This window comes from Mauremys mutica, chromosome 2 (assembly GCF_020497125.1).
Source record: "Mauremys mutica isolate MM-2020 ecotype Southern chromosome 2, ASM2049712v1, whole genome shotgun sequence".
NCBI classification, from domain to species: Eukaryota; Metazoa; Chordata; order Testudines; family Geoemydidae; genus Mauremys; species Mauremys mutica.
This window is the reverse complement of record NC_059073.1, coordinates 268215233-268228502: the sequence shown is the minus strand read 5'-3', so window position 1 is coordinate 268228502 and position 13270 is coordinate 268215233. Positions and strand designations below refer to the sequence as shown.

The following is a 13270-nucleotide window of genomic DNA, read 5'->3' as shown; positions in this document are numbered from 1 at the left end:
GTAGTTGTGATTAGTATTTTATCCTATTAAATACGTAGTTTTTAGACTAGTACCTTAGAAACTTTTTCATAGTGTGAAGACTGCTTTGCTTACACAGTATCACCAATTCTGCCCAGTTCTCATTTAAATAATTACAAAAATCTGTTTCTCTCCTATGCCAGTCTGACTAGGTAATTCGTACACCCAGTGAAGGGATTGTTTTTCTGACTTGTAGTAGAGGCTTGCTTACTACTGCATAACCAGGGCCGCCCAGAGGGGGGGGGGCAAAGGGGGCAATTTGCCCCGGGCCACGGGCTCCGCAGGGGCCCCCAAGAGAAGAGCGGAGGCTCCCGCCTCTGCCCCTCTCCTGGAGCCTCAGCGCATCAAGCGCCGAGTCTCCGGCCGAGCCCCTGAGCCCCGCCCCGCTCAGAGCCGCGTGGTGAGGGGGCGGGGCTGGGAGCTCCAACGGGGCCTGAGCCCCGCCCCGCTCAGAGCGGCGTGGGGAGGGGGCGGGGCAGCTGCCTTCGCTCGGCGTGGAGCTCACAGCCCCGCCCCCTCACCACGCGGCTCTGAGCGGGACGGAGCTCAGGCCCCGCTGGAGACGCGCTCGGGTAAGAGGGGGGGGGGGAAGCGGGAGCGGGACCCGCCGCCGCGCAGCCCGGTCTTCGGCGGCGGGGGGCCCCTTCTGTTCCGGGACCCGCCGCCGAAGTGCCCCGAAGACCCGCGGCGGGGAGCCCCCCCGTCACCGAATTACCGCCGAAGACCGGGCTGCGCTTCGGCGGCGGGTCCCGCTTCGGCGGTAATTCGGCGGCGGGGGGCCCGCCGCAGGTCTTCGGGGCACTTTGGCGGCGGGTCCCGGAACGGAAGGGCCCCCCGCCGCCGAAGACCCCAGGCCTCCGGAATCCTCTGGGCGGCCCTGTGCATAACTGTCTGAAAAAGGTGGCTCATTAGGAAAGAATGCCAGTGAACCTCTTGTGTGGATCTGCTGTCATATGTCTACAGCTTTTTTCCCCCTCAGGTTTTCTGCACACATACTAACAATGGGTATGTATCAAGGCTCTCACCCTCATTGAACTCTCCCACATTAGTAGATTAAGCAAGTGGCTAGGAGGCATATTCGGAAAGAGAGGTTTGCTTATTGGGCATCATTAGATAGTCCTTGCAGCAGCTCTTTGTCAGTAATTTTTAAGGGAATTACTCTTCAAAACATTCCTGGGTTGGATGAATACTTTTAACAGGATCCTTTAGATTTCAGAATCTGATAGGGGACAGGATCAAAATCTCTCTCCCCAAGGTCCAAAGTTTCCCCTGGAGCTAAGCATAAATAAATTATGTAATTCAATCCCAGCAGGTGATGGGCGCTACCACTTTCCACTGACTCCACTGGGAGTTGAGGACACTGCATAACCCTCAGAATCTTGTTTTACACTGACGATGAGTCCAAGATCTTTCAGATGTTCTAGTTTTTCCTGTTGGTTTCCTCTGTCTTTAAAGAATGCTGACATTACCAAGATATTGAAAACAGTACTGTATTAATACATATGTGTTTGATTAATATCTGAGTGAGTAATCCCTCCCCGTCATTGAGTGGGTAGAGCTAAACAGCGAGACTTAGATGCCAGGTGAACTCCTGAGTGGGTAAACAGGAGCAGGAAACAGGAATTTTTGAGGAAGTAAAGTTCTTTCCATTTGGGTATGGCTCTACACCAGATAGCAGATATGGATGATGAGGGAAGAACTGCTGTGATCTGCCTTGGATGTTCTGTTTACCTTTCTGCAGGAAGATGGAAGATATTTCTGGTAAATGAAGCTCAAGCTAGTGGCCATACTGGAGGAGAAAATATATGGTTTATAAGTGCAAATTTCAGTGCTGCATATCATCCGAGAAGATGAAGAATTCTTGGGCAAACAGATTTGGAGATTGTTACTGCAGACACCACAAGGGAAAGGATCTGTAATAAAACAATGAGAGAGAGAGTAGAAACTAAAAAAGCAACTGGTGATTGGTAGCAAGAGGCGAAAGAATGAGGAGGCATTCAACCCAGCAAAAATGCAGGATATTACTGAAAGATTGGGCGGGATTATGAAGTTGCCTGTGAAGTGATAATACATATTGAAACCAATGATATGACATCATGTGGAACTACACAGATTATAGAAGTCTTTAGAAAGAGAACTGAAGAAGAGGAGAGCCCATGTTATCTTCCCAGAAATCCTTCTGGTCCCATGAGCGAGAGAAGGTACATAGTAGAAATACTGGAGGGGAACCATTGGCTGTGCATCTGGTGTGAAGCTGCAGGTTTTGCTTTTGTGGAACACTGGGCCACATTCTAGTGGAAGAGGGGCTGTACAAACAGGACGGTTTGTATCTCACTTGTAGGTGGATAATCTTCTTGGTTGGAGACTAGCTGGAACAGCTAGGATGGCATTAAAGTAGCAATGCCAGGAGATGGTGCTAAGAAGTCAAGTGTGAACAAATTGAGCCAATGTAGCAAAAAAAAATGTGAAGAGAAGTTTTAAAGTTGCTTATACACCAGTGCTAGGAGTCTGGGTAACAATCAAGAGAAATTGGAAATTTTCATCAACGAGAAGAAATATGATATAAATGGCATTACTGAAACCTGGTGGGAAATTTGCATGATTGGAATGTTAAAATTACTGGTTATACCCTATTTAGGAAAGGTAGAGTGAGTAAAAAAAGTTGGGGGATGGCACTGTACGTTAAAGACAACATTACTTGTTTTAGAGTTATTGCTTATTCAGAATCACAGGATCTTGCACGCCTCAACTGCTAGAAGAGGGCCTCATCCTCCCTGATTGAACTAACCTCGTTATCTCTAGCCTGCTTCTTGCTTGCATATATATACCTGCCCCTGGAAATTTCCACTACATGCATCCGACGAAATGGGTATTCACCCACGAAAGCTCATGCTCCAATACGTTTGTTAGTCTATAAGGTGCCACAGGACTCTTTGCTGCTTTTTCAGATCCAGACTAACACGGCAACCCCTCTAATATTCTCATTATTTTGCTCACCAACACTGTGTACTGAATTCTGATAGCTATTTTTAAACTGTGATGTCCTTTATTTAAATGCTTTTTGAGCATTCCATGGAATCCAATTATATATGTGCCAACACCTTCCTTTTCTAAAATTTTATATTGTCTATAATTCAACGTTAAATTACTTGGATTTCTGTATCTGGCTCTTAGGTTTTGGTTTAAAAAACCTACAGTTATATTTGACTAACAGAATATTTCTGTTATTGGACTTGAAAGGAGGTTTGTTCATGATACAATCCAATTTTAGAATATTTAGTTCTAGATTTAAAAGTGCTGTTAATAAGACAACAGTTGAAACAAATATATGTACATACTGACATATGCACAAACTGTGAGCCAGATTCTTAGCTTGTGTAAATTGGAGATGCGCCTTTGACTTTAATGGAGCAATGCTAGTTTACATCAGCTCAGGATCTGGCTCAATATTTAAAATTTACTCATTGCTGTTTCCATAGTGTAATTTGCAGTACACACATAAGACTGAGTTAGCTAAATTAGAGATGGTGATAACCCAATGGTTTATTGGTGCCAGATTTCATTCTCATCTGTCAGTTTATCAGTTCAGTGATAGAGTGGTCCAAGAGTTCAGTCACTGTGCCCTGCAAACCCTGAGTGATTAGGTCTAATTCAAGTCACTACTCAGGAATTCAGCTCTTCACCTCTGAGGGAATCATGAAGACCTGGGGAAGAACTTGAGCTCTCTGCCTAGTTGTAATATCCCACCTGTGGGCTGGAGTTTGCAAAGGAGCCTAAGGGTATGTCTACACTGCAAAGAAAAACTTGTAGTTGAGCCATGCAAGCTGACTCAGGCTTGTTGGGCTCCAGCCATAATGACAGAAGCTGCTAGCATGATCTTTTTCTCAATGTTAATGAGGCGCAATATGGTCCAGAACTGGAAGTCCAACAGAGAGATGGTCACCCTGATGTTGAACTATCAGAAGTTGGCGTTGGCCCCCAAATGCTCCAGAAAGTTATTGCACACTGCTTTGTGTTTAACAGCCCACACCCTGCAAAATTATTAGCCAATTCTGTTAAATTCTTTCTAAGCCCTGGTCTACACTGGGGGAGGGGAAGGGAATTGATCTAAGTTACGCAACTTCAGCTATGTGAATAATGTAGCTGAAGTTGACATACTTAGATCGACTTACCGTGGTGTATTGACCGCGGTGAATTGACTGCTGCTGCTCCCCCGTCGACTCTGCTTGCACCTCTCGTGGTGCTGGAGTACAGGAGTAGACAGGAGAGCACTCAGGGTTGATTTATTGCATCTAGACTAGACATAAATCGATCCCCGCTCGATCGATCGCTACCCACCGATCTGGCGGATAGTGAAGACATACGCTTAGAAAAGTTAATGATGATGTCTTCTCAGAATTTATCCCACCGTATTTTGAAGCGGAGAAGCATGTTCCTAGGTGGTGATGTCTAAGAAAAGAAGCTGCTCTTCTTTCTCCATCCCCTTTTTTCTGTTGGCCAGTAAAAGTCTGTCATGATTCCACACTTTTACCATTTCAAAAAGGCTGATAAAAGCTGGTCTTGTAATCTTTCCCAGATGCTGTGGGTTGAAAAGTGCATGCTTGGCCTCAAAGTGTAGCTGGCATCCCAGGCTGCTTCTTGTAGGCCATCTGTACATCTAATGTATATAAACATGTAATGAAGGGATGGGTTCCCAGGGAACACAGGTTAAATTACTGTTGTGCATACTGGGGACTCATGGTCACAGAAATGATTTCTTAATCCTTAATGAATAGGTTCTGAAGCCTTAGGTGTGTGAAGTCTAATGAATGGTACAGCTTTCTTGAAGATAGCATTAAGCTGGTTCTTTTTCAAGAGTGTTTGTCATGCAAAAACAGTGGCTCAGGAGTGGACAAAGGTAAGAGGAGCTCATTGGTTTAATGGAGCACATCTCTTCCACCCTGTGCTCCTACAACCTCACCATTGTCCTAACACCAGTTTTGGGAAGTGTGAATCCATTCACTGCAAGTCCTCCGGAGCCAACAACTTTCTAGACCATCATTAGAGAGCATGATATTGATAATACTCCTATAAAATTACTAATGTGTTCTACAAAAAAAGTACAAAATGCTGCAGCAGGGTAAGCCTGATGTGTTGAACCACAAACCATTACTGTAGACTAAGAAAATGAAATTATCAGGATCTCAGAACTGGAATATGACTTATATTTTTTTCCCAGTAGAGTGTAGAAATGTTACAACTGGATGTGTTTTTCAATGGAATTGAAACCTTATGAAGGAGGTTTGGTGCTGTCAGAATTGGTGAATAACTGCTGAGATGTGGGGGGACCAAAGGGGAAACTTGAAATGGGAAATGTTAATTTCTGGAGCTTGTACAGTTAGTATAGTCTTTTAGGTTACAGACTGACTAGTTGGAATACAGAAAAACCTGGAGGCAACTTGCAGTAAAAGGTAGTATCATGCCAGAAATCGAGGAACATTTGTCAGCGAGCGTCAAAGGAACAAAATGTAATTATGGAACAAAGTTTGATACACATTCTGTAGGGGGAAACACAGTTTGATATGTCTCTTTGAGAAATTTTTAAATGTATTTTTCATGTCCTGATGCTATAAGACTATTCTGCCCACTCCTCAGTGTCATAGTCAATAGTATCTTGGAAATTTACACTCCCAGGTTGAGCCATTGTGAATTACTGAATTTTGTGAATTAGTGCATCAGCAAAAATAAGTAAATAACATTGAGGATAAAAATCACAAAGCATATTTAGAAGTATCAGTTTCCATTAGTTATGTGCTTTTGGTATATTTATGAAGTTACTGAAGTCTTAATAATAATTAGGGCTGTGAAGCGATTAAAAAATTAATTGTGATTATTTGCACTATTAAAAACATTTATCTTGATTAATTGCACTGATAAACAATAATAAAATATCATTTAAATATTTTTGGATATTTTACATTTTCAAAAATATTAATTTCAGTTACAACACAGAATACAAAGTGTACAGTGCCCACTTTATATTTATTTCTCATTACAAATATTTGCACTGTAAACAAAAATGTATTTTTCAATTCACCTAATATAAGTACTGTAGTACAATCTCTTTATCATGAAAGTTGAACTTGCAAATGTAGAATTATGTACAACCCCCTCCCCCGCATTAAAAAACAAAACAATGTAAATCTTTAGAGCCTACAAGTCCACTCAGTCCTACTTCTTGTTCAGCCAATTGCTCAAACAAGTTTGTTTACATTTGCAGGAGATAATGCTGCCCTATTCTTGTTTACAGTGTCACCTGAAAGTGAGAACAGGGGTTCACATGGCACTGCTATAGCCAGCATCACAAGATAATTGCATGCCAGATGTGCTCAATGTTCATATATCCCTTCATGCTTCAATCACCATTCCAGAGAATATGCATGCTGATGACTAGTTCTGCTTGGTAACGATCCAAAGCAGTGTGGACCGACGCATGTTCATTTTCATCATCTGAGTCAGATGCCACCTGCAGAAGGTTGATTTTCTTTTCGGTGTTTCAGGTTCTGTAGTTTCTGCAACAGAGTGTTGCTCTTTTAAGACTTTTGAAAGTATGCTACACACCTCGTTCCTCTCAGGTTTTGGAAGGCACTTCAGCTTTTTAAACCTTGGGTTGAGTGCTGTCACTATCTTTAGAAATCTCACATTGGTACTTTCTTTGCATTTTGTCAAATCTGCAGTGAAAGTGTTCTTAAAATGAACAACATATGCTGGGTTGTCATCTGAGACTGCTATAACATGAAATATATTGCAGAATGTTGGTAAAACAGAGCAGGAGACATACAATTCCGTCCCAAGGAGTTCAGTCACTAAGTAAGTATCATATTATTTTTTTAATGAGCATCATCAGCATGGAAGCATGTCCTGTGGAATGGTGGCTGAAGCATGAAGGGGCATACAAATGTTTAGCATATCTGGCACATAAATACCTTGCAATGCCGGCTACAAAAGTGCCATGCAAATGCTTGTTTTCACTTTCAGGTGACATTGTAAATAAGAAGTCGCCAGCATTATTTCCTGTAAATGTAAACAGACTTGTTTCTCTTAGCGATTGGCTGAACAAGAAGTAGGACTGAGTGGACTTGTAGGCTGTAAAGTTTTACATTACTTTGTTTTTGAGTTCAGTTATGTAAAAAAAAATCTACATTTGCAAGTTGCACTTTCACGATAGAGATCTCACTACAGTACTTTGTGTGAGGTGAATTGAAAAATACTGTTTCTTTTGTTTATCATTTTTACAGTGCAAATATTTTTAATAAAAATAATATAAAGTGAGCACTGTACACTATGTATTCTGTATTGTAATTTAAATCAATATATTTAAAAAGGCAGAAAAACATACAAAAATATTTATTAAATTTCAATTGGTATTCTACTGTTTAACAGTGCGATTAAAGCTGCATTTAATCCCTATTCATTTTTTAAATCGTGATTATTTTTTTTAGTTAATCGCGCGAGTTAACTGTGATTAGTCGACAGCCCTAGTAATAATTTGAAGAGGAAACATCTCTGCAGCCCTCATATACCTTTGGTGTGAAGGGAAGACTGATATTTTGTGTGTGATTTCATGAATTGAGAAAGAGAAATATTAGTTGTCTCCTATCACGATTTGGTTCTTATTTTGGTCCCTGCCTTTCAAATTCATCTGGAAAAAGTACAGAGCTTCTACCCACCACCTCCTTCTTAACTCTTTTGCCCATGACACTAGATGCTATGGTGATAGGCACATTGGAAATGCCGGAGAGAGATATTTTCTTCCTCTGCAACAGTTAAAGGGACACTGACAACCTTTAAATCTAGTCATTAAAAAAAAAAGTGTTAAAAGTTGCTTCAGATACTTTGAGATCCCAAGTTTTCTGATTTCAAAATTGCATATTCTAAAACTGTAAGTATTTTTCTTTCCCCTGTTTTATCAAGGTACTACACAAACAACAATGAAACTAACTGTGCAAAGAAATGTCAAGTCACAAACAAAACAAACTGGAAAAACGAAAGAATTTATTTTTTTCTATAATCTCTTTTGATTGTGGTAATTGTAGGTGTTAGAATAATAGTAGGTAAACAATTTTCAGAGAGAAATATGATTTTATGTTGTCTGTGTCCCTTTAACCTTTATCTTGGACAGTTGGAGGCAATACTTTCTTGGACGATGTTGCATTACAGAGGAGTTTAGAGATGTGCAAGAGTAATGATAAATATCATAATCTTCCTCCTCGAAGTTCTCAGCTTTAAACTTGAGTACATAGGGAACCCACCTTTTGTTTTTAAAATGGTTCACTGAAGTTGACAAAACTGGATAGATTATTTTCATTCCAAATAAATGTTGGCATTTATTTCATATGGAAAAATATCTAACACTCAATTTAAATGTATTATTTTTTTCTCTGTGTTGCAGTGAGAATAGCTGTAGGGAATTCATCTCCCTTTAATTAAAGTGACTTATATAAATCTTTATCAAGCTCTAAATGCAACTTTTTTATTTTTTATGCCTGCCTTTGCAAATCTTGTTTCATGCAAAGACAGAAGTATCTCTGGAGAGTTGGTTAATGAAATTCTGTTGGAGATGCACACAACTCATATTGTATTAAAATACATAATGTACAGTATTTAATAGCAATTAAAATTTTTTAGGATGGCTCCATACATTCCATAGCCTTCAGTACATACACTAGCATTTCTTGATGTGTATTGTTTCTCATCAGATGCATTTATCTAATAAAGCTGTCTGTTGTTACTTACCATTGTAGTTTCAGGGCACGTTCAACTCTCTGGTACAGGAGAGTACAAATTGTGCCCCTTTGCATCCACAGGAGGTGATGCTAATTTATTCACTGCAAGATAGGGCCAAAGGCATCTCCTAGGAGGTTGCCAGAAAAAGGAAGCTTTATTTTACAGATGGTCAGCCTGTCCCTTCTCAGCCCAGTCCTGCTCATGTTATTTGTCACTGAGCCCATATGACCATACCACATTCCTGGTGGACTTGCCACTGGTAGGTACTAGGGCAACCCATGAAGTGACTTGGCCCTCACCTATTTCGGTGGTGGTCACTTATAAGAAGGGATAATGTAGTGCTGATTTAAAATGGCACATTTATGTTGCTGTCTTTTTAACAATAGATTATATTGGCTTTCACAGCTCGTAGCCATATTTGATGAACAAGATCCACATCATGGAGGTGATGGCACCAGCGCTAGCTCGACGGGCACTCAAAGTCCAGAGATTTTTGGCAGTGAACTTGGCTCCAACTCTGTGTCAGCCTTTCAGCCTTATCAAGCAACAAGTGAAATTGAGGTCACACCTTCAGTTCTTCGTGCAAGTAAGTAAAAAATCTCAATGTCTCTGCACATTTCATCTTAATTTACGAGGATGCCAGCTTCTGTTATCCGTTATTGCTGTTGGGAATATGATTCATTATCTGTCCTGATCAAAAGCTGATTAAAGTTCAGAATCTGGGTAAATGTTTGATAGATGCAAGTAGATAAATCTCTCCATTTTAATACATTGGATATAGGCGCCTTTAAACAGCAATAAGCTCTTTTGTCTGTCTCCAGTTTTAAATTGCATAAACACAGAAAATTACAGCAAAATCTCCAAGTGAAGTTGCTGTGTGTGTAGTTTCCAGTTTGCCAGTTTTGATTCATATAATGAAGGTGAAAAGGGTAAAAAAGAAACTATAAATAGCAGTAGCTGCACCGTCCCCCAAATCTGGGAATGCAGGTATATTACTCTTACCACCCTTCAGCTGAAACATCCAGTGATGCATATGGTAAAATCCTCTTTCTATAAACAGTCAGGAAAAGTCTTTTATTTTGTTTGTTTCAAAACTGGGAGTGTTATGTGTTCAAGACTAAAAATCCAGTGAGGCAGGAACTACATTTACCTTTCTGTTTGTACAGCAATTAGCAGAATGTGGCCCTGACCCTACCAGGGCGCTGTGCACTATTGTATTATAAAGAGTAAAAATTTGGATGCTCTCCTTTTTTTTTTTAGGTGTTGGCTCAGTCTTAAGTTATAACACAAAAAATGAAAAAATACTAGAAAGATGGTAATTAATATACCCTCCCCAGGAGCCACCAGCATTATTCTCCTCCCCCACCACAATTTATTTATTTATTTTACATTTGACCACCTAATCCGTGTGCAGGGGAAATGTTGGGAATATTATTTAACTCAACATAGATTGGACAAGGGTTATACTTCATCTTATTTAGACATCTGATATATAATATAGCGATTCCCTTGTGGAAAACTCATGTAGAATTCAATATGAATAAAGCAAATAGATTTCTATAAAAATGTAATGGCTTTTTTTAAAGAAAAAATACTTTTAAAAACCCTGTGTAATTCAACAGAGAATATTGTTCCATTTTTTTCAACTATCGTAAAATTTTAAGGAAAATATTAATTTTTTTCATAAAATGGATTTAAAAAGCCTATAGAAAAGTTTTTTCCTATTAAGTTCTAAAAGATTTATCTGTAAGAGTTGTCTGTATAAAGTATATGGGAAAACATTTTAAAGTCAGCTGCAGTCTCACTAGTTGTAATTATGGTGCGGTTAAGCTTAAACTTCTGTAAATAACCCAGAATAGCTTAGGGAAGGAGTATGGTCAAGTGTCTAAAGGAGAAATATGGGTACTTGTGTTTTACTTCCAGCTGAACTACTGACTGACTCTGCCTCTATTCAGTGGAAATGTAGCATTGCCAAATGCACACTCCAGTTGTTGGCCTGAGCCCTGTGAGTAGCAGTCTCCTCTTGAGTTCCCAACAGCCCGAAGCTGCTCAGGTGTAGGCAAATATTAATCACTGTTTTCAGTGTTGATGCCCCCTTAGGGTGGGTGTATGGTGTGTACTCAGGGCTGTGCACAGGGAATTTAAATTTGTCCTCTTTTGGGATGCACATTCTGTGCCCCCCAGGAACTTGCTCCTCCCCTCCCGCCCAGAAGGCGCTCAGTCTTCACTTCTTCCACCTCGACCTGGCCCCAGCAGGAGCTCAAGCTTCCCTCCTTCCACTCTGCCCTGGCAGGAGCTCAGTCTTCCCTGACTTGGTGGCCCGGGGTCAGAGAAGTTCTGTGCCCCTGATGACTAGCGGGGGTGTGTGCCCCTGCATGTCCCCCCCCATTGTGCACACCCCTGCATGTTGTTAGTGTTCCAGGGCATCTACTCAGTGATTATTGCATCAAGGCTACTGTGACACATTGGGCAAGGCACTCCACTTCAGTTGATTTTTCTATAAAATGGATATGATGATACACAAGTAGCTCACAAACAGGTTAAAGGATACCCAGTGACTGGAAAGTGCTTTGAGATCCTATGATAAAAGGTGCTAGACAAGGGCAAAGAATTATTTTAACACTTACGAAGTGTAGAATCTTGAAGTGCTTTTGTGAAAGCATGCAGAAATAAAATGGGTGAAATATTTTGGCATAAATATGTTAATACCAATCAGAGATGTTCCATTTACTCTTTAGAATGTATTTCTTTGTATGCTGACAATGAGATGCATTTTGTGTTACAATGAGTTCCAGCCCATGGCATAGAAGCCAATCCAATAACATTATCCGATATTAAGCATACCTATTTCAAGTATTTTATTTGAAATAGAAATAATATGCCTCTTGTATTTTCTTTTTAACTTGTGAAGGGAAGCACTGAATACAAATGGTATTTTCAGGATTTAACATAATCACGTTCTTGCTGTGTAACTTCTGTTCAATATATAAAACCCTTCTAGTTTTGTGGTGGATGCAGATCCTGATTATTACATGTTGACAAGGTCATATATCTATTAATTGGATTGGAGATAGGATACAAAATTGCTATAATTATTGTAATTTTCTAGTTAATTGCAGGGTTGGCAGTGAATATTTTACTTCCAACAGATGAAAAACAGTGTTCTGGCTGAAATTGTTTTATAGCATTTTTGACGTTTTGTTTTACATCTCTGGTGCTTTTTTGCCCACAAGCTGAGCTGTGTTTCTCAGGGGTTCAGTTGCAAAGTATGTCTGTCCCCCTCTTCTACCGTTCACCTGGATGCAAGTGGTATACAGTGGTCTCTGTTCTGAGGCAGTGTCTACGCTGGGGATTAAGGGCCTGCTGAGATTTTCATCTCTTTGTTCTGGTTGCCATGTTACCCGTTTTGTTTGTTTATAAGTCACACCACCAATCCTCCCTCAGAAAGGAAAAAAGGTGAGATAGATAAGATCCAGCTGGACTGTCATCTTCCCCAGGCACAAATATAGAATCATGGACTGTGCACGTATGGGGGTGGCTCAGACTGGATCTTTCCAGCTAAATATGAAAACGAGACTAATGCCGGGCAATACCGTGAAAGCATCAACCATCCATAGAAGTCCTTACAGTAGTTACATTTCTTATTCTAGCCCATTCTCCTTGTATTGTTATTTATTGTCAGCTAAACTTCCTGTTCGTGTATTTCATCAGTTGTGGAGCTGGATTTTTTTATAACCATACACAACACAACGTGTTTTGTATGTGCGTGCGCCTGTGTGCTTCTGAGAGGAAGTTGGAAGCTCACTGCAGAAGATTGTTAAAACAGACTGATGTTTATTCCCTGCTGAAATATAAACTGGAGGCGCAGGTGAAAATTGCCAAACCTAATGAGCAATTTGGCAGATAAGACAGGATGTCAGGCAGTGACAGTTCAGCAGCGGGTGCGCTGTCTGTGAACCAAGTTGTTTGCTTCACAGTATTGCATTTAAATACCATAAATAAATTCCCTTTTAAACTACTTGCAATGTTGTTAGTTGTTTACTTTGTATTGTTCTCCTTCAAAACATTGTATTTATATTTTTAATTTATATTTTATAATTATATTTACTTAAATAACCAACAGGTGTGAAAATGTGTTCCAGATTGCATTTTGAACATTTCAATAGTTAGAGTAGAGGGAATAATCCCCCCAGCACCATATGAAAGTAATCATTCGGTTCACTATGCTGCATTTTGTGTGCTGTCATCTTTACGGTGAAACATTTAGCAGTACGTTGCATCCTTGGAAGCGCATTGTGCCTTAAATCCTCTTATATTCTAAAGAAGAATTCTTTTTCACTCTGTACCTAAAATTTCTCACCTGATGCTTGGCTGTTCTTAGTACTAGTCCATAAGACACTGTGGCATTCATAAGATGACCATGTGTGTCAGAAAACTGCCCCTTTTTTCAGTTTTCAGGAGGAGTTTTTGTATATTCATATTGAAG

The 13270-nt window shown here is 40.2% G+C and overlaps 1 protein-coding gene across 9 annotated transcripts in view; it reads left to right on the top strand.

Moving 5' to 3' along the window:
- PARD3 (par-3 family cell polarity regulator) overlaps positions 1 to 13270 on the top strand; it is a 648875-nt gene that overhangs the window by 240466 nt on the left and 395139 nt on the right. For all 9 annotated transcript variants that reach the window (XM_045004634.1, XM_045004629.1, XM_045004631.1 and 6 more), the window contains exon 3: positions 9190 to 9370. In XM_045004634.1, the coding sequence (XP_044860569.1) occupies positions 9190 to 9370 (181 nt within the window). The remainder of the gene's footprint in view (positions 1 to 9189; positions 9371 to 13270) is intronic.